This window comes from Phoca vitulina, unplaced genomic scaffold (genome assembly GCF_004348235.1).
Source record: "Phoca vitulina isolate PV1807 unplaced genomic scaffold, GSC_HSeal_1.0 scaffold8, whole genome shotgun sequence".
NCBI classification, from domain to species: domain Eukaryota; kingdom Metazoa; phylum Chordata; class Mammalia; order Carnivora; family Phocidae; genus Phoca; species Phoca vitulina.
In genome coordinates, this window is record NW_022589711.1 from 47,214,007 (window position 1) to 47,240,741 (window position 26,735).

At 38.3% G+C, this 26,735-nt stretch overlaps 1 protein-coding gene across 1 annotated transcript in view; it reads right to left on the reverse strand.

The window, feature by feature from the left end:
• The window catches only part of OSBPL11 (oxysterol binding protein like 11), a 98,250-nt gene that overhangs the window by 19,140 nt on the left and 52,375 nt on the right, over positions 1-26,735 (reverse strand). Inside the window, exons 7-10 of the mRNA XM_032406753.1 lie at positions 22,490-22,635; positions 16,220-16,360; positions 7,023-7,521; positions 3,728-3,914 (exon numbers count right to left, since the gene is read on the reverse strand). Coding sequence (XP_032262644.1) covers positions 3,728-3,914; positions 7,023-7,521; positions 16,220-16,360; positions 22,490-22,635 — 973 coding nt within the window. The remainder of the gene's footprint in view (positions 1-3,727; positions 3,915-7,022; positions 7,522-16,219; positions 16,361-22,489; positions 22,636-26,735) is intronic.

The following is a 26,735-nucleotide window of genomic DNA, read 5'->3' on the forward strand; positions in this document are numbered from 1 at the left end:
TCTTTAACTCTCAAATATTTAAGGAATAATAATAGTGATAACAATATGTATATAGAGAGTGAAAAAGAGATTTTGATAAAGCTAATGAAGCAAAATGCCAGCAACCAGGCAAAGGGTATATGAGAGTTTGTACAACTCTTCTCTAGGTTCGAAATGACTTCAAAATAAAAGATAAAAGTAATAACATATATCACTTCCATGCTTAAAATTTTAATTGGCTCCCCACTGCCTGCAGAATAAAGATCAGATTTGTCAGCAAAATAGTATATTGTATTCTTCTATCAGAGTTAAGAGATATACTCAAATGTCAAGGACTGAACAGGAATACAGATAAACATACTTAAAGTTAAAAAAAAAAAAAAGGTACCGTGACTTGGGTTGGAGTTTCAGTTTAGCTCCAACTAAACATTCCAACACAACTTTCTGTACCTGTTGGTGTTTACAGGCGTCAGTGTCCCCCGAGAGGCTGACCCCCACTGCCCCAGCAGCTGGCACCCATGTTGTTAATATCCACTGATTTATGCCTATGTCTCTCCCCAAATACCTTTAGCTGGGGAGGGAAGAGGAGGAGAGGGGAGGGGACCTGCCCCCTCCTCAGGCATCTGGGAGGGCCCTGCCCCCATGGGCTTCATTCACCCTTTCCTATGGGCTCTCTCCCCGACACATTTGTTAAAATCAAATCTGAATAAAACTACAAGTTTAATATGAAAAAAAAAAAATCCACTGATTTACTCTTGCCTGTGGCTCTAGTATTTTCATCTCACTATCAACTATTTGGCACTGAGCAGAACATCCTAATACCAAAACTACCTTCTTAGTTCTTCATGTCATTAAGAATGACTGTCAAAGAAATGAAGATGTTAAACTCCAAGAAGAAAAAAATGAAGAGAGCCTGCAACAGCTGTTTTCAAACCTCTGCAGGGCTCTCCTAGAGGATGAAATGGGATATCAATTGAGTGAAGCTCTAAAAAAATCAGATCTAAGAGTTCATATCTAAGAGATTAACCAGTAATATATTAAAGGAGTAATATATTAAAGGAACAGGTACCATTTGGTAGGCTGCACTAGATTCTATCCCCAAGAAGAGAGAAACTCACACCGAATCTTTCCAAAGAAAAATATGCAAAAATTTCCAAATCACTTACTACGTACATAGCACTGTACAGATGGCACAGAGAGCCCAAAACAAGACAGTTCTATCAAAAAGCTTACAGCCATGTTGGGGGAAATAAGACAATTCAATCAAGAGAATAAGTTTGTGTATAAATAACTTTTTTTTTAAAACAAATGTTTTTACACGTAATATGAGTCCTGTAGGATTTCAAATAACACACACACATGCACATACACATACTCTCAGAATGAAGTTTCAGGAACCAGAAATAGTTTGCAAAAAGACAACTAAAATCACTCCATGTCTCCTTATCCAGAAAATAATACTTATGAGAAAAAAATAAACAACGCCACTAAGAATTACCTTAGTGTCACTGACAATAAGATAGTGCTGGCTTTAGAAGATTTATCCCTGTAGTTGTTTTCCCTAAGTATTCTACTCAAGCATATAGATAGAATGAGGAATACTTTCACCAAGGCAAGAATGTTACAGGGGTAGAGACTTCAGCTCTAACTTTATATAAATATATAAATAAGGAGTCTGAATGGGCTGCTTGCCCCTCACACACTGTGAGTTTCGTGTGAATAATAAACGTCTGAACACAGACTGAACAGATCAGTTATCAGGCATGTTGCAAAGGGATATATGCACCTAGTAAATGTTGATCTAGTGACGTCTGAAGCCCCTGCTGGTTGTAAGGTTTGAATCCTGTGATTACTATAATGAGAGGAGTAAGTAGAGACACACAAAGCAAAGTGTTAACCATAACCATACCTTCTCTAAGGGTAAAAGGTGACTATTCTGACAATGTCTAGTGGTTCTCTTTGGGTAATATGTGTGTGTTTTAATTGTCTGCTTTAGTATTTTGAAATCTGTATTTTTAAAGGCCCATTCAATGTCTCGGAACCAATCAATCTTTTTTTCCACTTCTAAAATTGTTAAGTACCAGCTGTCTAAGAATGAAAGAGTAAAATAGCTATATGCAGTTGAAGGTCTCATACATGGCTGGAGGGAGTGTACTTTGGTAATGACCACTTAAAACTGTGTCAGCCCCTACTCAAGTTCAACTTCCACCTCCTATGAGCCAGTAATTCCACTTTTAGGTATCTATCCAACAGAAATTCATACATACATTCACCAAACAATGTTCTAGCAGTACCACTTGTAATGGCCTCAAACTGGAAACTACCCAAATGCCCAACATTAGAATGAATAAGTGAATTGTGACAAAGTCATACAATGTAATACAGTCTTCAGTAAGGAGAATGAACCATGCTACACATGGATGAATCTCAAAAACATAATATTGAGCAAAAGTCAAATATGAAAGAATACAGTGTATGATTTCATTATAATATATAGTTCAAAAACAGGCAAAGCTAATCAATGGTGTTAGAAATCAGTGTAGTGGCTACCCTAAGAGGGAAGGGTATAAGTGGTTAACATGTGTGTGTGTGTGTGTAATTACAACAAGGCATGAAGAGGGTCTCTAGGATGCTGGTAATGTTCCATGTCTGGATCTAAGTGCTCTTTTTTTATTTTTAAGATTTTATTTCTTTATTTGACAGAGAGCACAAGCAGGGGGAGAGGCAAAGGCAGAGGGAGAAGCAGACTCCCCGCTGAGCAGGGAGCCCGACATAGGGCTCGATCCCAGGACCCTGGAATCATGACCCAAGCCGAAGGCAGCCGCTTAACCAACTGAGACACCTAGGCGCCCCTAAGTGCTCATATTTTTACTTTGTGAAAATCATCAACAAGAGATGTATTTTTCAATAGAGTTATAGACAGAGGAAACTATCCCTACTTTAAGGACAGTCAGAATAGACATGAAGGGCTTAAGGAAAAGAGTCAGTATCCTTTTGAAGATTCTATTAGACAACTTGTCTTCATGCAGTTTGGATGATCTGGACCAGTGCTGAAGAGCCTGAGAGAAGCTGAGAAGAGGGTATAAGAACTGGCCATTTCCTAGATGGGATCAGAACAAAGCCCCTATTCACAGTATTAGTACCTAAAAACACTGGCTTCCATCACTGTGCTACTTGAACTATTTTATATGATTAGATACATTTTCATGCCAACTTGTACCAACCAGGCTTCACTGAGGCCCGGATCTAGTCTGAACCCCTTTAAAGGCAGAGATTGGGCCAGAGACTGAATGTTCATTTGTTAGGAATTCTACTCTACATCTTGTTAGCTACTTAACCAGGGAAAATTTTATAAGAGTAGATAGATCTGTCACTATTTTAAAAACTAGATCAGGATAGGGGCGCCTGGATGGCTCAGTCAGCTAATCATCTGACTCTTGGTTTTGGCTCAGGTCAGGATCTCAGCGTCATGGGATTGAGCCCGGCATTGGGCTCTGTGTTCAGCGCGGTATCTGCTTATCTCTCTCCCTCTGCTCGTCCCCCCCACTCACACTCTCACTCTCTAAAATAAATAACTAAAATCTTAAACAAAGAAACTAGATCAGGATGCCCAGAATGTCTCGAAAAAAATAGACATAAATAAAACGCCAACTCCATCCACCTAAAACAAAGCAGGAAAAGAATAAGGAGTTATAATACAAGATCAAACTGGTAGAATAAGAGCCAGGTATCATTAAAATGTTCTTACCGGTGCAGTTTGCCACCATAAAATGGCTTAGTATGAAAAGTGATGCTGGCTGAATACCCAGTTTTTGCACAGCTGACACTGACTTTACCACCCAGTTCTACCCAAGGAACAGTTAAAATTGACCGGGCATATGCACAAGGTAGAGAAAATGTATACTCTTCTCCATGCTCCAATAGACTGAGGATACCTGAATATGAAAACATGAAGGTGGTTAACATCTTAAAAAAAAAAAGAAAAAGACAGTTATAAAACATCCATATTATTTTTTCTCAAGTCTAGTAAATAAACATCACTATTTTGCTTAATTTTCATTTAACTTTGGATTAAACTAACTTCACTTACAATTGTATTCGATAACATTCCTGGTAATAGTGAATCTAGGTTACTTTCATTATGACTTTGCTATCCCTTTGGGGATCATGGGAATATTAAAGTGGAAATAGATCAAGATTTCCCTCTAACAGACTCTTAAAAATAAAACCTTAAGTCAGATTTTAAGAACACGTTATACTGAATCATGTTACGGTCTGATCATTAGTACTAATAACTTTCTCAGTTTGGGAATAAATAAACGTCTAATGCTATAGAGTCACGGAACTTACTCTCAGTTCAATGGGGAAAAAAAAGCATTCTTCATTCTATGTATATTAGGAAGAAAAAAACTAATTCTATTATGAAAACTATGGTCATAGTAACAACTTTGTTTGCCAAATTCTGAAGTATTTGGTGTGAGGCTACAAGAGATAGAAGTGACAGTTTTCAAACAAATATTATTCTAATGGGACTTGTTTTATATTAAGTGATGCGATATTAAAGATGGTTTTTTAAAAGAAAAAATACAGGAAGAGAAATTACATTAATGAATAATCAATTTATACTAGATAATGAAGAAACACTAAGGATATTTGAGTTACATTACTAACCCAAGCTGATTACCTGGGTCACTATCAGACTAAATACTGAATGAAAATGTACTACTAGTCTGAACTCTAATGGTATCTTTCTCTTAATGAATGCTCATTAAGTACCCTGTTCTCAATGTTCACAAATAAGGGCAAGAGTCATAATAAATATTTTAATATAGTTAATTTTTAGGATAAGCAAATAGACAAACTGAGATTCTAAAGCAGTCTACTTTACATAAAGTAACACCAATTATTTTCTTGTATTACCTTTACAGTCTTCACAAAGGGCAACAATAAATCAAGAATTATCAAGCCATTTCATAAGAAACCTGGTTCCGGCTGTAATACATTTATATATAATGGGAGCTGTCAGAAGGCATATAGACAACATACTTGGGTATATTTTAAGGGTTTAATAGTAACTGCTGATTCATTTTAGGTTAGAAAAGATATGTTTTGATTACTTTTCTAAGAATACGTCATCTTGTAACCTGGGTTTCTGATCTCTGATTTCTAAGACTGTATTTACCATAAGTATCACACACAATATAATTTAAAATCAGTTTTGAATGTATGTGATAATAGACTAATTAGGACAACAGATTCAAAGAATTCTAAAACCTCACTTACTTCATCGTTACATGGAATTTCCCCCCAACAATAAAAACAAAACATGCTCCTATTAGAACAAAATGAATTGTCGTTAAGTCCCATTCTCTGATTTTATTTACTTTTAATTGAGGTTACTATAGAAATTTTTATTTCTAAAAGGCAACCCATAAATATATAATTAGCACAGAAATACTAAAAATTACCTATTTTATACTGCCTTCATGATCAATGCAAGGTTAAGATATTAATGCTTTTCCTTATTTCCTGAAGCATTTCTTTTCTTGAAGAGGCTTACCATCACCAGATTCTCAGTAGGAGCTAAGCGTCCTCAGGGACAGTATGTTAAATGAGGAGGTTCTAAATCTGACTATGTCTTAGCTTTTGTGACCTTGAACATGTCTCATCACCTCTAGACTTGTTTTTTTCATCTATAAAATAAACAGATTTATGAAGATCTTAGAGCTAATGTTATGAAGCTTATAACTGAAGGTGGCCAACTTTTTTTTTAACTAATAAAACACAAGTACTTTCTAATATTATAAAAGCTTTGATTAACTTAATACATTATTTGGAAATTGGTAAGACTCGTATCACAGCAGATCTTAACAAGGGGGAAAACTGAAAGGGGGGATAAAGTATTTTCTTCATAGCTACTGTAACACAGTCTCAAAATGTTAGTATCATAGGCTTAATTATGCCATGCCAGCACTGTAATTTTACATTCTGAACAAATTATTCCATGCACAAGGGTTTTCCTTTAACATTAAAATGGGAGGGCTTTTTCTGCCATTATATTTTCACTAACTCTTGAATGATTTCTCCGGAAGCTTTTTGTTGTTGTTTATTTTTTGGGTATTACCTTAAATTATTTTTTCATAACCTTTTGCTGAAGTGAAATTAAAGACTGGCAATGTAGTTTAAAATATTACCTCCTCAGAAGATATAAAAGATCAAGCTAGAAGATATTTCTAGATAATGTATTTCTTGAGTGCTTTTTATAATAATGAAAATATGGAAACAACTTCAATGTCCAAATAGAGGAAATGGTTAAATAAAAGATGGTAAATATCTTATTTCATAGGTATTATACAGTCATCAAAACATGTTTTAAAGTATTATCAGTGACATGGGAAAATGAATATTTATTGCAAAAAAGCAGGACACAAAACTATATACAGCGAACTAATCCCAACTTTACAAAACAAAAATAAAAGTATGAACATACACACAATAGAAAAAATACAAAATGCTAGCTAAACTTAATCCTTCTCTGGATGGAGGTATTAGAGATGGTTTATTTTCCCCTTGATACTTTTCTAAGTTTTCCAAATATTCTACAATAAAAAATTTTATATTTAAAATCAGGAAAAAAATTTAAGAAGATACTTTATATTTGTCCATAAATATGAGGCCCCTTCCCCACCATTCTGGAACACACTTAAAAAGTGGAACAAAAAGGGGTGCCTGGGTGGCTCAGTCGGTTAAGCGGCTGCCTTCGGCTCAGGTCATGATCCCAGGGTTCTGGGATTGAGCCCCGCACTGGGCTCCCTGCTCAGAGGGAAGCCTGCTTCTCCCTCTCCCACTCCCCTCGCTTGTGTTCCCTCTCTCGCTGTGTCTCTCTCTGTCAAATAAATAAATAAAATCTTCAAAAAAAAAAAAAAAAAGTGGAACAAAAAAGTGGCACATATAACATTTCAAATTTATAATATTTATCTAGCTTCCCCAAATTTAAGATTATAGTTTGATATTAAAAATTGGAGAACAGTTTTTCTCCTTACCTTCTCCAACCATTGTCACACCTATGGACATGCCTAAGAATTTGCTCTTAGTCCAGACATGCGCATTTACACACATCTTCCTCTCCGCACATTCTGCATAAAATCCTGAGACTGGAGGATGATGGGAAACCTGCTCAGCAACAAATCTGACTGTGTAACAGTCTGATCCCACCTGGCTCAAAGTCTCCTCCGACAGAGGAGCATGATTCGTGACTGCCTGGGTGGAAGAGCTGCTGCTAACACTGGATGCCACCTCACTTTTTGGCATCCTCCAGGAACAGTGAAATGTTTCTCCAATGATAGGATTGTACGGTTTCTTAGCAATGGCTCCTTTACGGCCTTCATGAAATGAGGTAAGGTAGTACTCAACAAAACGAATCATTCTATCCTCAGCTGTGGCTCCGTTAGTGATGGCTATAAATAGGTCTGGATGAGACATAAAGTCTGCATACATTTCCAGCAAGGAACGCTTCTCTAGGATAAACGTAGGAAGCACCACCTAAAACAACAACAACAAAAGTCAACCGAAGAGGAAAATTTTAATCCATGTATATATCTGTAGAAAACTATTCTTAACCTTTTCGAAAACATTTCATTCTAGATGAGTATTAAAAAGAAAGTCACAAAAGTATTTGGTCTCATTAAAAAATAAGCACGCTTAAAAGGAAATTAAAATCAAGTGGTTAAGATTAAATACCAATGCAGAACTTCAAGAGGGTCAGGTAGAAGACATTTTTTAAAAATTCCTCTAACTCCTAGACTGGATAAAAGTATCATCAGGGAAATGATGGTAAAACTCAAATGCTAGCCATGCTTTTTTTCCTTTCCTTTTTTAAAAATAAATTATGGATGACTGAGCAAGAGATGAGATAAGAGAAATTTTTTTTTCCTTTTTTTAAAAGATTTTATTTATTTATTTGACAGAGAGAGACACAGCGAGAGCAGGAACACAAGCAGGGGGAGTGGGAGAGGGAGAAGGAGGCTTCCTGCTGAGCAGGGAGCCCGATGCGGGGCTCGATCCCAGGACCCTGGGACCATGACCTGAGCCGAAGGCAGACGCTTAACAACTGAGCCACCCAGGCGCTCCAAGAAGAGAAATTTTCATTCCCTGAAAATAGACAGACTAAAGAGATCACTGATCAAAGCAAATATTTTAACTTACACTTAATTTTAAGGATAAGAGAACTGTTTTTAAGAAGGGAACTTTTTATTTTATTTTAGTAAAGATTTTATTTATTTATTTGAGAAAGAGAGAATGTGAGTGAGAGAGCGAGCAAGCACAAGCCCGGGAGAAGAGGCAGAGGGAGAAGCAGACTCCCTGCTGAACAGGGAGCACGATGCAGGGCTCGATCCCAGGACCCTGGGATCATGACCTGAGACAAAGGCAGATGCTTAACTGAGTCACCCAGGCACCCCAAGAAGGGAACTTTTTAAAGTAGGCTCCACACCCAATGAGGGCCTTGAACTCACAACTCTGAGATCAAGAGTCCCATGCTCTACTGACTGAGCCACCCAGGCGCCCCTCAAGAAGGGAATTTTTGCCTTTCACGAAGATGGTGCCAAAGGTGAAGAAGGAATCCCCTACCCCCACCCCCCACTGCCCCAAAGCAGGAGCCAAAGCAAAGGCTTGGAAGGCCAAGAAGGTGGTGCCGAAAGGTGCCAACAGTCAAATGCACAAAAAAAGAAAATCCACGTCGCCTACCTTCCAATGCATCAGGACACTGCATCTCTGAAGGCAGCCCAAATACCCTCGAAAGAGTGCCCCCAGGAGAAACAGTCTTGCCCACTATGCCATCATCAAGTCTTCCCTTACTACTGAGTTAGCCACGAATAAAATAGAAGACAACAACACACTTGCATTCACTGTGGATGTCGAGGCCAGCAAGCACCAGATCAAACAGGCTATGAGGAAGCTCTATGACACTGAGGTGGCCAAGTTCAACACCCTGATCAGGCCTGATGGAGACAAGAAGGCGTATGTTTGACTGCCTCCTATGATACTTTGGATGTTGCCGACAAAATTGGGATCATCTAAACGGAAGTCCAGGGGCACCTGGGTGGCTCAGTCGTTAAGCGTCTGCCTTCGGCTCAGGTCATGGTCCCAGGGTCCTGGGATCGAGCCCCGCATTGGGCTCCCTGCTCTGCAGGAAGCCTGCTTCTCCCTCTCCCACTCCCCCTGCTTGTGTTCCTGCTCTCGCTGTGTCTCTCTCTGTCAAATAAATAAAATCGTTAAAAATAAATAAATAAACAGAAGTCCAGGTGGCTTAATCTAATTTAAAAAAAAAATTTTTTTTAAAGATTTTATTTTATTATTTATTAGAGAGAAACACAGCAAGAGAGGGAACACAAGCAGGGGGAGTGGGAGAGGGAGAAGCAGGCTTCCCGCCGAGCCGGGAGCCCAATGCAGGGACCTGGGATCATGACCTGAGCCAAAGGCAGACGCTTAACAACTGAGCCACCCAGGCGCCCCTAAATCTAATTTTTTTCACTGAAAACAAAGCAAAACAAAACAAAAGAAGGGTACTTTTGACACCTAAAGCCAGGTAAGTTCAAGGAAGATTAGTTTTATTTTTTTAAAAAATATTTTATTTATTTTGAGAGAGAGAGAGAGCACGCGTGTAAGCAGGGGGAAGGGCAAAGGAGAGGGAGAGAGAGAGAAAATCCACAGCAGACTCTGAGCTGAGCTCAGGGCCCAATCCCACAACCCTGAGATCATGACCCGAACCAAAGTCAAGAGTCCGACCCTTTTTCCTTTTTTAAACATTTAATTTATTTATTTGACAGAGAGTGAGAGAAAAAGAGATCACAAGTAGGCAGGCAGGCAGAGGCAGAGGGAGAAGCAGGCTCCCCGCCAAGCAGGAAGCCCAACGCAGGGCTCAATCCCAGGGTCCTGGGATCATGACCTGAGCCGAAGGCAGACGCCCAACCGACTGACCCACCCAGGCGCCCAGGAGTCCGACCCTTAACTGACTGAGTTACCCAGGGGCCCTGTGGATTAGTCTTCTTTAGAGCAGAATTGGAGAGGCACTGCAAACTGGTTCAACAAAATGAGAAAGCAATCCTGTAATATTTTTCAAAAGCCCAAAGATGTTTGTATCTATTTAGCCTAGTAATTATTCTTCTAGAAATTTAGCCTTAGGAAACAATATGAATAAAGAAAAAGAAATGTGAAAATAAAATTAAAAGCTTTTAACTGTGGTTCTAGCAAACTTAAATATGGAAATTCCACCTGATAAACTTTGTATCATTTAAAAAGATGGTTATGGGGCGCCTGGGTGGCTCAGTTGTCAAGCATCTGCCTTCGGCTCAGGTCACGATCCCAGGGTCCTGGGATCGAGTCCCGCATCCGGCTCCCTGCTCAGTGGGGAGCCTGCTTCTCCCTTTGCCTGCCGCTCCTGCTGCTTGTGCGCTCTCTCTCTGACAAATAAATAAAATCATTAAAAAAAAAAAAAGATGGTTATGGGGGAAAAAAAGATGGTTATGAAGATGATACAACTAGGGGCGCCTGGGTGGCTCAGTCGTTAAGTGTCTGCCTTCAGCTCAGGTCATGATCCCGGGGTCCTGGGATCGAGCCCCACATCGGGCTCCCTGCTCTGCGGGAAGCCTGCTTCTCCCTCTCCCACTCCCCCTGCTTGTGTCCCCTCTCTCGCTGTGTCTCTCTCTGTCAAATAAATAAAATCTTTAAAAAAAAAAAAAAAAGATGATACAACTAATACAAAAGATACCAATGTTTCAGGTTCATTTCATGGTGAAATGAACACATACATCTTAATTTCACTTTCTACTGAAATCCATTAAAATTATATTGAATATATTTTATATATGGGGCTCCTGGGTGGCTCAGTCATTAAGAGTCTGCCTTCGGCTCAGGTCATGATCAATACTGGGGTCCTGGGATCGAGCCCCACATCGGGCTCCCTGCTCAGCAGGGGGCCTGCTTCTCCCTCTCCCACTCCCTCTGCTTGTGTTTCCTCTCTCACTCTCTGTCAAATAATAAATAAAATCTTAAAATAAATGTACTTTATATAGACAAATCTAAAGATACCAGGAAAGTAGACAAAAACAACAAATTTGTTTTTTTAAGAGCGTGTGCACACAAGCTGGGGGGGGCGGGGGGAGGAAGAGAGAATCTTAAGCAGGCTCCATACCCAGCGTGGAGCCCAATGTGGGGCTCAATCTCATGACCCTGAGATCATTACTTGAGCCCAAATCAAGAGTCAGATGCCTAACCAACTGAGCCACCCAGGTGCCCCCAAAAGCAACAACATTTTGGGAGTTAACTAGAAAGCTGACTCTTATGCAGTGGTTCATAGATTCCAGAGAGGGCTCAGGAACTGACAGCATCAGGTACCTCTGGATCTGGGGGTTTACAGGAATGCTAAAATAATGATGACTGAGTGAAATCTGCATGCAGAGCAACTGAATCCTTAATTCCCCTCCCCAACTCCACACTGCTGGTAAGTGCCCCTCTTGCACCCCAGCCAAGGTCTGGAGGTTTAGTCTCCAAAGAGTGAACGAGGTGGCTTATTCTCTGGTTTGGGGAACATCAGGGGCTTCCAAGAGAATGGATACCATACGGATAAAAGGGGTATGAAGTAACCCTATATGAAATAAATATTAGAGGGGCACCTGGGTGGCTCAGTCGTTAAGCATCTGCCTTCGGCTCAGGTCATGATCCCAGGGTCCTGGGATCGAGCCCCACGTCTGGCTCCCTGCTCAGCTGGGAGCCTGCTTCTCCCTCTCCCACTCCCCCTGCTTGTATTCTCTCTCGCTGTGTCTCTCTGTCAAATAAATAAATAAAATCTTTAAAAAAAAAAAAAAAAAGAAAGAAATATTAGATGCTAAGATCCTCTCCCACCCAACTCTCTTCTCCTCCACCACTCCTAGTTGCTCTGCCCACCAAGCAGGAGATAAGAAGAATTCCTTCTGGGGTATTTCACTAACCCAAGAGGGAAAATCTAATGATACTAACACCAGATTTCCCAACAAATCCAGATTACTTGTCCTGAGAAGCACAGGCTCCACCCATATGTTCAAAAGTTAAAGTCAGGTTTTTAGTTTCCCTACACTTAAGCATGAGCAGAAATCCAAGAAATACCAGATCTCTCAGAAAATCTCTAAATAGGAATACAAAGACAAAATAAAGAAACAGACTTGGAAGAAACAGAAACCTCACTGAAAGGGGGGGGGGATCTTAAAAATAAAAATAATATCTTCAGACTTGAGATGATAGTAGATACATGAAACAAATATGCTTTTTGAAAAACACAATTCAGAAAACTTTAAGACATGATAACAAAAATTAAAAATCAAGAGAAGGGTCAGAAGATAAAATAGTGAGAAAACCTCTCAACACATAGAAGAGAGAGTGAGAAATGAAGGGAAAAATAAGACGACCAGACCAGGAAGTCCAATTCCCATGAAATAAAGATTTCAGAGAGAACAGGAAAAAATGTTGGAGACCAAGTCATCAATGAAAAAATTCAAGAAAATTTCAGAGAACTGAAAAATATTAGCTGTCACACTGCAAAGGCCCACCAAGTGTCCAGAGACAATTTCAGACTTCTGGGAACAAAGGACAGATTCTACATTTCAGAGAAAAAAACAAACAAGTCACAAACAGAAGATGATGAACTAGAATGGATATCAGTCTTTTCACCAGAGCACTGTAGCAAGGAGGCAATATTCTAAAGGAAAAATTAACTGCAAGTAAGAAATTCTATCCAAACTAGCAATCAAACATGAGGGCAAAATAAAGACACTTCACACATTTTGCTTCCCACAGATCTTTCTCAGAGCTTAAAGGAAGATGTGCTCCACTGAAATGAGAGGTAACCAGAAAAGAAGAAAAAAATACAGGAGACAGATCTAGCACAGAAGGACAATGAAAGGACATCCCAGGAAGAGAGCTGTAGAGCAGACATAGGGAAATCGGTCCAGATCAGAGTGATGTGATTCAAGAGACAGACATAGGAAGACTGTCATCCATGCGCTCCATGCTTCCACTGTTACCCTCTTTTGAAACCTGAGTACAGAATGCTCTAGGGAAACTGTTCCCATCTGCATCTGTATTTGGCTGGTGGTGGGCATCTGCTGAAGTGCCAACTCTCCTTTCCATGCCCTGCTGTCTGGGCTGGCTGAAGACATTAATTTCACCCAAAGACACGTTCTGGCTTCAACCTACTGCTGAGAGTTGGGAGGTGGGTCACAGTTTGCTTAGTGGTGGAAAACACTGAGCAGATTCTTCCCTCTGTCCACATTCCTGCTGAATGGCCAGTATCTGGCTCACACCAAATGCTCTAACTTTGTGAGCCATATATTTGGCAAGACTCACTCAGAATTTTGCCTTCTCGTTTCTTCAGAAAGGGCTCTTCTAAACTTTCTCAATAATTTATAAGATGCTGAAGCCAGGGACTCTGTTTAGCTTACCTTCTCCTAGGAGGCTTCTTCTACGAATGGCAACAGAGCCCTTTCCTTACACAGCTAGACCTGTGCTGGCTATTCACTTTTCCCTAAATTAAATAACATTGTTATGGGGTACATATGCAGGTGGTAAAACCATAAAAAAAAAGTAGGGAGATGATAAACATGAAAGTCAAGTAAGTGGTTACATCTAGGAAACAGCAGGGGACTACAACCAGGAGGGGCCCTCAGAGAGCATCCTTCTGGCAATGTTCCACAACCTGATACCTGGGTACACGTTTTACCATTGTTCTTTAAACTGTTTATGCACACAGAAGACTGTGTGTAATACATTTCACAAAGAAAAGAGTATTAACTGAAAAAAGGAAATGTAACAAAATTGGGAAATAAACTACATTACATGAAGAAAGATTGAGAGGGATTCTCAAAACTTAGTGTTGTGTTGTTAGGGTAATGAAATCATAGGAGATTTTTTCCTTTATTTTCCCAAACTCTCTGTGAACTGTGTAATTATACTGAATCCATAATATTATTTAAAAAGGAACAAAATGAACAGTTATTACTTATTCACAACATGCAGGCTGGGACCATGGTTACCTTTCTTGCTGCTGTAGTCCTAGCACCTAGCAGAGTGTCTGGAATATAAGAGGGGTTCAAAAGATATTTGTTCTATCAGTGTTTTGTTAGAAAAGAAGGTAGATGTAACTGCAGTTTAGTTACCAGATTTTTAAATGTTGCTCAAAAAGTACCATTCTTTTCAACGTTACGTGAATGTTCATAATTCATCGTTGGTTATATATGTATTTGTATCTTTAATTAACAAGGAACAAACGTGGGGAAGCTATATTATATATAGTTATCACGCCTAAAGAAAGCTTTACCATCTGGGTTACTATCACAGCACATTCTTTTCAAATGTTCTTATGCCTCATAAGCCCCTATACTGTTTTTATGCCTCATAAACCTAAATCTACTAAGGGACAGCAAACACCAGAATAACCAAACAAATCTTTCATATCATTATTCATTTTAACTGATTTACAGCTAATAGTCTTTTCTGAACCACTAATATGAAAATATTTATAGAATAGAAATGACACCCAGTTGAAATATTAAGGTTAGATTAAAGAGGAAAGATTAATGGGTTTCTTTAATAATTCCTAAAATGTCTATTTCTTAGTAGGCTCTTAATTCAATCCATTTTCTTTTAAACTCCCCTACAATCACTGCAAGTCTAAGTAAAGAAAGAAATGTTTTGATTTTGAGATGCTTCAAATTAAACACTAAAGGCAAAATGCTTTCTACTTAAGTTACATTTTCCTTAAGTCACTTTTAATCTATGCTTTCACTACCATCACTGACATCAAAATCCTTAATTTGAAATATACGTCCTGATGTCAATTCTGAAATTCCGTACTAATGCAAAGTAGTGTCAGTAGTAATTCTAAGTACATAATCCCACAGTAGTAATATTTGACATACATAGGTTTTGAACCAAATTTCCTTTTCAAAATAACATCACAGATTGATTGCTAAAATAAATGAAGACACGGTAATTAGATAAACTGGAAATGCTAAAGACTGGCCTAAAATTAAAAATCATAGATTAGTATTTCTCCAACTTTAGTGTATATATGAACACATGGGAATCTTATTAAAATATAGATCTGGTCCTCTAAGTTTGGGGTTGGGGGCTGAGATTCTGAACTTCTAACAAGTTCTCCAGCAATGGTGATGCTACTAGTCTTCAGACAATATCTTCTTTTTCCAGTTTTACTCAGGTATAATTGACAAATAAAATTGTAAGATATTTAAAGTGATTTGATATATGTGTACATTGTAAAAGAATTCCCACATCTAGTTAATTCAGACCACACTTTTAAAGTAAGCAAGGCTACAGACCAGGGGACTGCAAAGTATGGCCTTTGGGGAAAATCTGGCCTCTGTTTTTATAAATAATATTTCGTTGGAACCCAGCCTTGCCCAGTCCTACATGTTATCTATGGCTGCTTTCATACTATAAAGGCAAAGCTGAGTAGTTCCAACAGAGACCTGTGTCCACATAGCTTACAGAAAATGTTTACTGACCTCTGTTATAGATAACACCCAAAATGTACTATCCAACATGGGAAGTAAGAGTAAAGTAGAAGTGTCAAAGTTTTTCATGGTTTTCTGGGATTATATCCTTTTCTTTAGATTCTCCAGTTCTGTATACCAATGGACCTCTTATTTGTACAGAAACAAGATTATAGGTGTTTACTTGCCATGTGACTTCCTGCTGCACAAGATAATTGTCACATTTTTTATGAAATAAGAAATGTTGATCAAGGGCGCCTGGATGGCTCAGTTGGTTAAGCGTCTACCTTCAGCTCAGGTCATGATCTCAGGGTCCTGGGATTAAGTCCTACGTTGGGCTCCCTACTCTGCAGGGAGTCTGGTTCTCCCTCTGCCCCTCCTCCCACTCGTTCTCTCAATCTCTCTCTCAAATAAACATATAAAATCTTAAAAAAAAAGAAAGAAAAGAAAGGTAATGTTGATCAAGAGACTAAGAAACCAGGGGCACCTGGCTGGCTCAGTCCCTGGATCTTGGGGCTGTAAGTTCGAGCCCCCACGCAGGGTAGAGAGATGACTTAAAAAATAAAATCTTAAAAAAAAAAAAAAAAAAAAAAAGAGATTAAGAAACCAATTCATAAAGAATAAAAGCCCTGACAACATTAACAATTACAGGTCGTCCTGACCTACTGATCGCCATAGCCAGTTATCCTGTTACTTACTCTCGTTAAATCCATGCCCAGCTTCAGCTGTGACAAGAGATGCAGGATGACACTACGTTGTTCTTCCACAGCTCCCAGGTCATCCTCCTTGTTGTCACATGTATCCTCTACCTCATCATCTGCATTGATTTCTTCAGGTTCCTTGAAGTCAAACAAAGCAAAAGTCTAGTGTTATAAGTGCTTATTAATATCCATTAAGAATAAAAGTCTTGGGGCACCTGGGTGGCTCAGTCGGTTAAGCGTCTGCCTTCAGCTCAAGTCATGATCTCGGGGTCCTGGGATTGAGCCCTACATCAGGCTCTTTGCTCAGTGGGGAGTCTGCTTCTCCTTCTCACTCTCCCTCTGTGCTCTCTCTCTCAAATAAATAAATAAAAATCTTAAAAAATAATAAAAGTCTCTTTTCTGTCACTGTTTCTTTGTGCAAGAAGACTCTTGTGTTTTCTTTCTTTTCAATACAGAAATCGAATTAAACAGCAAGCTTTGCAAACAACAGATAGGACAGACTTCGTTGCTAATTAAAGGACAGACTTCACAGCCACATTAAAAAAAAGAAGTATAAACAGCAGACTTGAAGACATTTATATTGGGCCTAAATGAATCTGGGAATGAGCAAAAATCTTTCTAAAAATATAACTTCCATCACTTGGCCATGAAACAGATTTCCTTCAATGAGTCCATTATCATTTACATTGAACATACTGTGGTTTTGCCATAAAAATAATATATAAAATACATATATTTTGTAAACATGGGATTTTTCAAAAAGAGTGAAAAATGTCTCATCTGAATCTCAGGCTTTGCAGGATTGGCCACCTGTCTGGGGATACCACCAACACCTGTAATTTAAGTTGAAGATGCTTTGGGAATAAAATATTTGCCCCCCTTCTTTTAAAGATTTTATTTATTTATTTGAGAGAGAGAGGGGGAGAGAGAACATGAATGGGGGGAGGAGCAGAGGGAGAGGGACAAGCAGACTCCCGGCTGAGCCGGGAGCCCAATGCGGGGCTCAATCCCAGGACCCTGGGATCATGACCTGAGTCGAAGGCAAATGCTTAACCGATTAAGCCACCCAGGCGCCCCAATATTTGCCCTTTTTAAAAGCTAAAACTAGGGACACCTGGGTGGCTGAGTCGGTTAAGCATCTGCCTTCGGCTCAGGTCATGATCCCAGGGTCCTGGGATTGAGCCCCGCATTGGGCTCCTTGCTCAGTGGGGAGCCTGCTTCTCCCTCTGCCTCCTACTCTCCCTGCTTGTGTTCGTTCTCTCTCTCTCTCTCTCTCTCTCTGGCAAATAAATAAATAAAATCTTAAAAAAATAAAGGTAAAACTATACAAGTAAAAATTAGAAGTGACTGTACATGTCAAGTCTAACTACTATAATCTACATTTTGATATTCACTCATTCTTGGAGATGTCAGGAAGAAACCGTAGGGCTGAAGAGAATTCGAGGTGCAGGTATGGCAACCCTATAGTTGCTCATGCTGTCTTAACGCCACAAAAAGGTTCTCTACACAGCTCTTTAATCAATCAATAAGACAACCTCTTGAAAAACTGAAAATGTTTACCTCGTTTCAACAGCATCTTAGTTCCAGATAATTGGTTAAGAGAAATTTAATTTATTTCTACTTAAACAATTTCAAATAACAGTCTCAAATTCCAAGATTCTGTAGAATCTTAGGTTCACTTCTCACGTGTATGTGGGGGGGGGGGGGTGTCCCAGCCCTGTCAGTGGTACCTCTTTTTTGTACCTTTGTGCAAGAGAGCTTTGTTATTACAGTAGACTTTAAGTTATGAGGATTTTAAAAAGGAAATGATTTTGATAATGTCTCTGCCTTTGATTTTCTCCTCACACAATTAAATCCTATCAAATAAGAAGCCCATCTGTTCTCTGTAGGTAGGCAAAAACCAATCCTAATCAGGCATAAAATCAAGAATGTAATGTTCTCAAATATTAAAAATTATTAAAAACAAAATATAAAACAGCAACAGAATTAAAGAAAAATGGGTTTCTGGTCATTCTTTTGTCTTTGTTTTTCTTCTTTTTCTTCTTCCCTTTTACCAAGGAAATCTACTATGTTCAAATTCTGATAATTTAATTAACGGTCTAGTTCATTTCCTCATGTTAAGACCACACAGACAGCTATTGTTTGTGTATTTCAGAATTACTTCTGTTTTTACAACCTTAAGGAGAGATCCCAAAGGCTTTCTAAATTCCCCTTTCATAAGACTGTCAGGAAGTATTTCCTGTTGCTTACTCTAAATCAGTTGTACAATATAGTCTAGTAAAGTTTAAGTATACTTGTGAATGCTTATTCACTATACAAATGGGGGGACAGTTGATCATCCTCCTCTCTACATAGGATACCAAATATAATAATTACTCATTTGAGAAATGCTGAGAAAACCCCTATTAGGTCTTGATTAAATAATGTTCTCCAACCCTCTGAAGAGATACCATTACATCTGGAGTCAGAACGTAGGACACAGATTAGTAATACGAATAGAACCTTAACATTACTACATAATACAAAGTTTACTTCGTACTTTGGAACTTCCTCTAATGAAAATAATATCAAAGAAATAAAACAATCTGGTAGAAAAATATTTAAAAGAATACAGTTCTTGTTGTTTTTACAAAAACAGTCATATTGTTTATTGGGATAGAAAAAAGAAGAATTCTATTAATTAATTACTGATTCTAAATCTTGGTGTGAACGGAAGAATTTGGAAGCTCTCTTTTCTTTTTGAAATGTCTCTTCTTAGCGGTCATCATCCTTTTTGTAAAGAAAAGCTTAAGGTAAAAGCACTACCAAAATTCCAACGAATGTGCGCGAATGCGTAATATCCCTACAAACCCAGAATGGCCAGCAGACAGTGGCAAGAGCTGCTGAGTTTCCAGGAATTCATAATACTTGGACATTGCACGGCAAAGGGAAACCCCAATATTCCACCAAACTCATACTAACCCCATCTTTGTCCTTCTGATTTCTGACTTGGGCACAAAGGAACTGTGGGCTTCATTCTAGCCTTACTAGGGTTTAGTTTTTCCATCACCTGGCAGCAAAATCTCCCCTACTAGATGTCTGTCTCCAGCTTGCATTAACACTCATATTTCAAAAAGGCATGTGTGAAATTTTTAGAAAATTCAGGTCCATTCTGATATGCTTGAGTAGAGTCTAATGTCTTTGTAATTAAAAATAATATCTGTGCGCTTATTTCTTAGTACTTACACTAGGTGATATATCTGGCCTACTCACTATTTCAAAAGATTTAGAGGGCACCTGGGTGGCTCATTCGGTTAAGTGTCTGCCTTAGGCTCAGGTCATGATCCCAGGAGTCCTGGGATCAAGTCCTGCATCGGACTCCCCAAATCTGCATCTCCCTGACTCTCCCCTCTTTCGTGCTTTCTCTCTCTCAAATAAGTAAAAAAAAAAAAAAAAAAAAAAAAAAATTTGGAAATATAACAATGTTCTCCTTCCCATCTCTGTGTCCCACCTTTAACTTTTGCCTCTCTAACCCCCAACATGCTTTGTATTCTCATTGAGAAGAGTGAAGATGTTGGGAGTATACGACTTAGAGTTTCTAATTTTCACTTGGAAATTGTATCTCTCGTCCTGATCTCTCTCCAAAGCTTTGGTTACACTGGGTAGAGAGATTACTTAAAAATACACTTTAAAAATTCAACATGTTCATAAACTATGCCAAACCTTTTCTCTCAAAAGGCTCTTTCTTCCTAATTTTCCTACCTTTGTGAATGGTACCACAATTCTACCTAGTCATTTAGGTTCACAAACTTGGGAATTATCTTTCATCCAACCCTACAACCAGTTAATCACAAGTCCAACTGATTTTCATTTGAAATGCACATTACCTATTCATTTGTCTTCATTTTTATCTCCATAGCCTTCTATCGACACTTTAATTTTAGGGCGTATCATATACCAATCTTCTTAAACATATCCCATGCTCATGATTTTATCATCTATTACATTAAGACTAAATTCTTCTGTATGATTTTTATGTTCCTTGGAGTCACAGTTTACACTGTATTTTATGAGCAGTGGCTCCAGGGATTATCACTCCCCAGAGAATGCAGCATGGTCACCTGGATTTGTAAAATCCCATCACCCTGTGATCATTTTCCATAAACCAGGTGCTCTGCTATATTCATTTTATGTTCATAACAATCTTATAAGACATTATTATCCCTGCTTTACAGATGAGAAAAATCGAAACTAAGTGGTTAATTACTGGTCCACAAGTCAGTAAATGACAGGACCTGGGTTTAAAACCTTCAGGCAAGCTTTCACCACAATAAGCATATATGCCTTCATATCCCTGCTCCTATTATTCCTCCATCCCGAGATTATCCTACTACTCCTCATCTCTTCAAATCCTGTCTTCTTTCAATGCCTGATTCCAATTCCACTTTCTCTCCAAAGCATTCCTCATCCACTCTACTCAATACTCCTTTCTTTCTTTCTCTGAATGCCCATATCCCAACAGCCTAAACTATATCAACTAAGATGGAAAAAAAAAAAACAAACTACTACTTCATGTTATCTTCTCATTGTTTCAGTGTACATGTAATTGTTGTGACTCCAAGCAGATTAGTAAATCTCTCCAGTGAAAGAACTACATCTTCGATTTTTTGTGTCTCCTCTAATTCCTAACATTGGGCTTGTCATACAGTAGACAACTTAATAAATACTAACTGCTGGACTCTAGAAATGGGCTGGTCAAAAGTTACAGGGGAAAAAAAAAAAAAAGCATTTCATACTGTTTTTTTCTTCTCTCCTATCCACACTGCTGCCATTGCCTGCCTCATTAAGTCAAGGTCTTGGCCAGTTTTGGAAGTCTTTGTGTCATGTACTTCTTCTTTTTTTAAAGATTTATTTATTTATTTGGGGAGGGGGGTAGAGAGAGAGAGAAACTCAAGTAGACTTCCTGCTGAGCACAGAGCCCAGCAGGGGACTCGATCTCACAACCCTGATATCATGACCTGAGATGAAATCAAGAGTCAGACGCTCAACCGACTGCCTTCAGCTCAGATCATGATCCCAGCGTCCTGGGATCGAGCCCCGCATCGGGCTCCCTGCTCAGCGGGGAGTCTGCTTCTCCCTCTCCCTCTGCCCTGCTTGTGTGTGTGCTCTCTCTCAAATAAATAAAATCTTAAAAAAAAGAGAAGTAATTTGCTAATATATATAAATAACCATACACTGTGCACTACTCTTGACTCAGTAATTCTACTTGGGACTATAACCTAAAGAAATAATCCAAATTAAGAGGAGAAAAAAAACAGCAGACAAGATGACATAGTGTTATTTATAATAACAAAAAATAACAAAGAGCCTAGATATTTAATAACTTACTTCAACGTTTAAAATTTTAATTATATAGGCCAGACAAAATGCTTATGAGAAGTATCAAGTAAAAAGAGCTTAGAATAAAACGATCTATGTAATGACCATAAAAAAAACACACAAAGGCAAAAGATCAATGATTTTTTACAGTGGTGGAACTATGACTAGAATAAGACATTCTTTAGCTTCTGAGAAATGTGGAATAAATAATACTTATAAAAATATTATAAAACCCTGAGACTATGCTATTTTGAGTAACAAAAAAAACTGGTTTGGTAAAGTTCTTAAAACAAAGAAGACTTCATAGTAATTTTTTTTTTTTTTGAATTTATTTGACAGAGAGACACAGCGAGAGAGGGAACACAAGCAGGGTGAGTGGAGAGGGAGAAGCAGGTTCCCCGCCGAGCAGGGAGCCCAATACAGGGCTCAATCCCAGGACCCTAAGATCATGACCTGAGCCGAAGGCAGATGTTTAACGACTGAGCCACCCAGGTGCCCCTTAATAGTAAATTTTTAAACTTGTAAATTTAATAGTAAGCATCTAATAATGTTAAATTAAGATTTAAGAAGAAATGTAAGAGAGAAATAGTGTGCAGATAATCTTATGTTATTCTCTAGAAAAATAAAAATATGTAAATTACAACTTTTAAATACAGTTTTATCCAGCAAAAGTAAGCCCAAACTAAAAAAGGCACATAACTTAACCTGCAAAACACAATGTGTACAAGTATTATACAACAGACCTCTTCTAAAGCCAGTGCTGTTTAAATTAGAAAAACAATGTCTAGAGTCTCAAGAATGTTGTGCTGGTGTTAGGATGACTTGCATGCCCTGACAATGAAAAGAGAACTGAACATTTTCAGTGATTCCTAGTTTTTATATCAAAACCGTATTTTCACATTACCTTACCCTTGCTAATGGTCCAGATTCTTCAACACACTGCTCTTCTGGGACCGCCACTGGTTTACTTTGCTCAGTTGCAAAAGGCTGGTCAGCTCCATTTTTATAGTGGTTTGATAAAGGTATCTTTGGTTCTAACCACTCGATTGTCGTTCCTGATGAAGTAAGAGAAAACTTTCGCTGAAACTTGCTCATAATCTGGAAAGTTCAGCAGATGTGGATTTTATTAAACAATTTTGCTTTGCGCCCACAAGACTAAAAGCAATTCAACCTGCTGAGACTCTGCAAAACAGCCACTTGTATCTCATTAGCATGAGCACCATGATTGGGTATTTTACAAGAGAGCAACTTGCAACTTGAAATCAGATACCTTTTAAAAGAATCAACCCTGAATGGTATTGAACTTCTGGGAAATCTGTAAACCATAATGTATTTCTGCCCTGAATGGCTGATTTGCTACCCATTCTGTAAAAAACACTGTCCCTCTCCGTAATGATAAAAAAATACGCAATTAGACTTCAGGGAATCACAATTACAGGAGGAGCCTGGGATTCTGAGACAGTAAAATTTTCTTCATTTTGGGACTGAACCTTATTCTCAGTAGCAATTTTCTAACCATGCAAGATAACCACCTTGATCTAATGTAAGTATTGCAAATACATGTCCATTCCTCTCGTTTTTTAATCCTATAAAGAAGGTCCATATACTTTTAAACTGAAAGGCTTTTCTACTGAATAAATAATAGCTGACCTAGTGAAAGAAATGGTCACATTTTAGAGACCTGTCATCTTCTCAGTTAATGACTCAATGTCTCTTATTACCCTCAACTAGTTTAACAAAGTGGATTCTATGCCTAATCAATAATGGAAAATGTTCCATTTGATTTCAGAGGCTGATCTAGGTTTCACAGAAGCTTGATTATTACAGTGCTACAATAAGGGATGCTCAGACTACTACAGCAGAAATTACAAAGAGTAGGGAATTTACTCAGTCTATAATGAAATGCCAGACTTCAGTACAGGAATAAATTACTAAGTACCTATCATGCTACCAGAGCATCCTGCCTTGCCACTCAGGCCAGTCTCTCAGGGAATGCCCTGGGTAAGTTCAAGAGGTCAGTTTCAAAATTCCAAAGAAATGAAAACGTTTTGCTCCTACCTTAAAATGTTTATTCTTAAGAGATCTGTTTTAAGAGATTGCTCAACTGATTGGAAACCACAATACTCTTTATCAAATCAATCATCTGGTCTCAGGACCCCTCTAAATCAATGATCCTTGGATAACATACATTAAGACCTTATGGGACCGAACACTAATTTAAACTTAGATTTCATTTCTTGTGTCATCTCAAAATTTGAGTGCAAAGGTAATTCAGTTTTTCTTTCCACAGTTATATTTTTACTTTCAAGTGACTGAAGAATAAATTTCTACAGATCTAATTTGGAAAATGACTGATTATGTAAGAAATACCAATACTGGTTAATCAATTCCACCAAATATCCATGCTCCAAAACATAGTAATGAGGGAGAACAACTTTTACTTTAAACACTTCTATGAAGTTTACAGTCTGTTTCATTTTTTAACTAAAAAATGCAAATTTGTATCATACATGCTTCACTAATCATGAAGCAATCATTTAAAAATACAATTGTGTATTAAACGACACAAATGAAATTTCTAAGAATTAAAAAAAATTACATACAATTAATTAATCAAGTATTAGGCATCTAGTATCTAGCACTGTGTTAGCTGATGTGCTTTGTAAAAATTAAGTAGCATCAACTGAAAACAAACTAACATTTCCCTGACAACATTATTATAAACACTAGAATTAAACCAAATTTCACAGCTCAAGGTAACTCATCCAATGTTCAACACAGAAGAACAGTTGAGTCAACCAAAGAACTATCCCTTCAAAGGAATTATAATGCAGCCAAAAAAAATTGTGTTTACCAAAAGCATAACATAAATTGGAAAATATTCTTTTTTTTTAAGATTTTATTTATTTATTTGACAGAGAGAGACACAGCAAGAAAGGGAACACAAGCAGGGGGAGTGGGAGAGGGAGAAGCAGGCTCCCCGCTGAGCAGGGAGCCCGATGCGGGACTCGATCCCAGGACCCTGGGATCATGACCTGAGCCGAAGGCAGGCGCTTAACTGACTGAGCCACCCAGGTGTCCCTGGAAAATATTCTTGATATTACGTTAAAAGTGTAGGATAAAAACATATATTTTCTAATAACAATGGAGTAAAACAAACAAAAACTTAGAAGGAAAGAAAACCTGGTGGGGTATGTACTAATATTAACAGTGGCAATTTCTGGTTGGTAGAATAATGCATGATTTCTTTCTTTTTTCAATTATATAACAGTTCCTAAATTTTTTATGAATGTGTGTTGCTTTAGTTTTTTAAGTAGGCTCCATGCCCAGCGTGGAGCCCAACGTGGGGCTTGAACTCACGACCCTGAAATCGAGACCTGAGAGCTGAGATCAAGAGTCAGACACTTAACTGACGGAGCCACCCAGGCATCCCAGGTGTGTGTGTTGCTTTATAATTTATATACTACTTACAATTCCTCCAAGGCCCCAGTCCATATTCACAACTCACAACTTAGCCAGTCCATCTCTTCTGAATACCCTCTTCTCTCTTTCCACCCTTAAGCTAATTGGTTTTTGTAGCTTTTCTAGGCCTTTCCCAGACCTTTTTCTGTCAGAAGTATTGGTCCATTCATATATTCTCCCAAAGTATTTTGTTCCCACTGTAAACAACACTTTCCATATTATAGTTAAGTATTTACATGTTCATTCCCAAGTGGACTATGAGTTCCTTATGGGAAACATACATAGCTTACTAGTCTATACCTACAAATGACATTAATAGCTTGAAATATTGATTTAGGTAGGCATACACGAGGATGGAAGCCATATTTTATCAACTCAGATCTGACTATGCTAGGGTCCATAGTCCATCTGACTATGACTATGGCTCAGTCCACTGAGCGTCCAACTCTTGGTTTTGGCTCAGTCAGGATCTCGGGGTTGTGAGATCAAGCCCCACATCAGGCTTCCCACTCAACACAGAGTCTGCTTGGGATTTTTCCCCTCCCTCGCCCTCCCCTCTGCTCCTCCCCCCTCCTTCACCGCTTGCACACGTGCACACACTCTCTCTAAAATCAATCAATCAATCAATCAAATCTTAAAAAAAAAAAAAGATCTGACTATGGTAAACTTTTCCTGGGCAGAGACTCAGTATCTTTCTAAAATTTCTTTCACAAGGGGAGTTAGTTGGGTAAGAGAACAATGAATTGTTGTGAACCCTTAAGTTACTGCTATTAAAACAAGGGGGTTGGGAGAATCGAGGCAATGTTAAAGGGTACAAACTTGCAAGTAGAAGATGAATAAATTCTGGAAATCTAATGCACACCATAGTGATTAGAGTCAACAATACTCTAATATATACTTTGGAGTGAAAGACTAGATCCTAAATATTCTCACCACAAAAAAGTGATAATTATGTGATATGATTGAGGCGTTAGCTTTGGTGATCATGTTGCAACATGTATATGCATCAAATCAACATGCTGTACACCTTAAACTTACACAATATTATACATCAATATATCTCAATGAAGAAAAACATGATGAGTTTATTCATCTCATTAAATAGAAAAACTCATTTTTTGTCCTCACATGTAGTAACATTATTTTCCCCAGTAGATTAATTTCAACAAATAAGTGCTCTCAAATACTAAATGTACACCTTATTTTTCAAACTGAAAAGTGACTGACAGACTTTAATATCTCTGACTCAGGGGCTCCTGGGTGGCTCAGTCATTAAGCGTCTGCCTTCAGCTCAGGTCAGGATCCCAGGGTCCTGGGATTGAGCCCCGTATCGGGCTCCCTGCTCAGCAGGAAGCCTGGTTCTCCCTCTCCCCCTGCTTGTGTTCCCTCTCTCACTGTCTCTCTGTCAAATAAACAAAATCTTTTTAAAAAAGTAGTATCTCTGGCTCAATATGGATATAATGAACAGTGGACTAAACCAAAAGGTAAGAAATGGTCCCAATATTTCTATTAAGGTTGACTGGATGAATAACGATGCCACCAATTTTAGCAGAAACATACAAGATGTGGGTTTTGAGTTCAGTTTTCGACATGTGTAGTTGAGGTCTCCAAAGGGATATTCAATTATATTAAACATTAGGCCTAAAATAATTTTAGATTTGAAAAAGGGCACAATAGACTTTCTTTAACATTA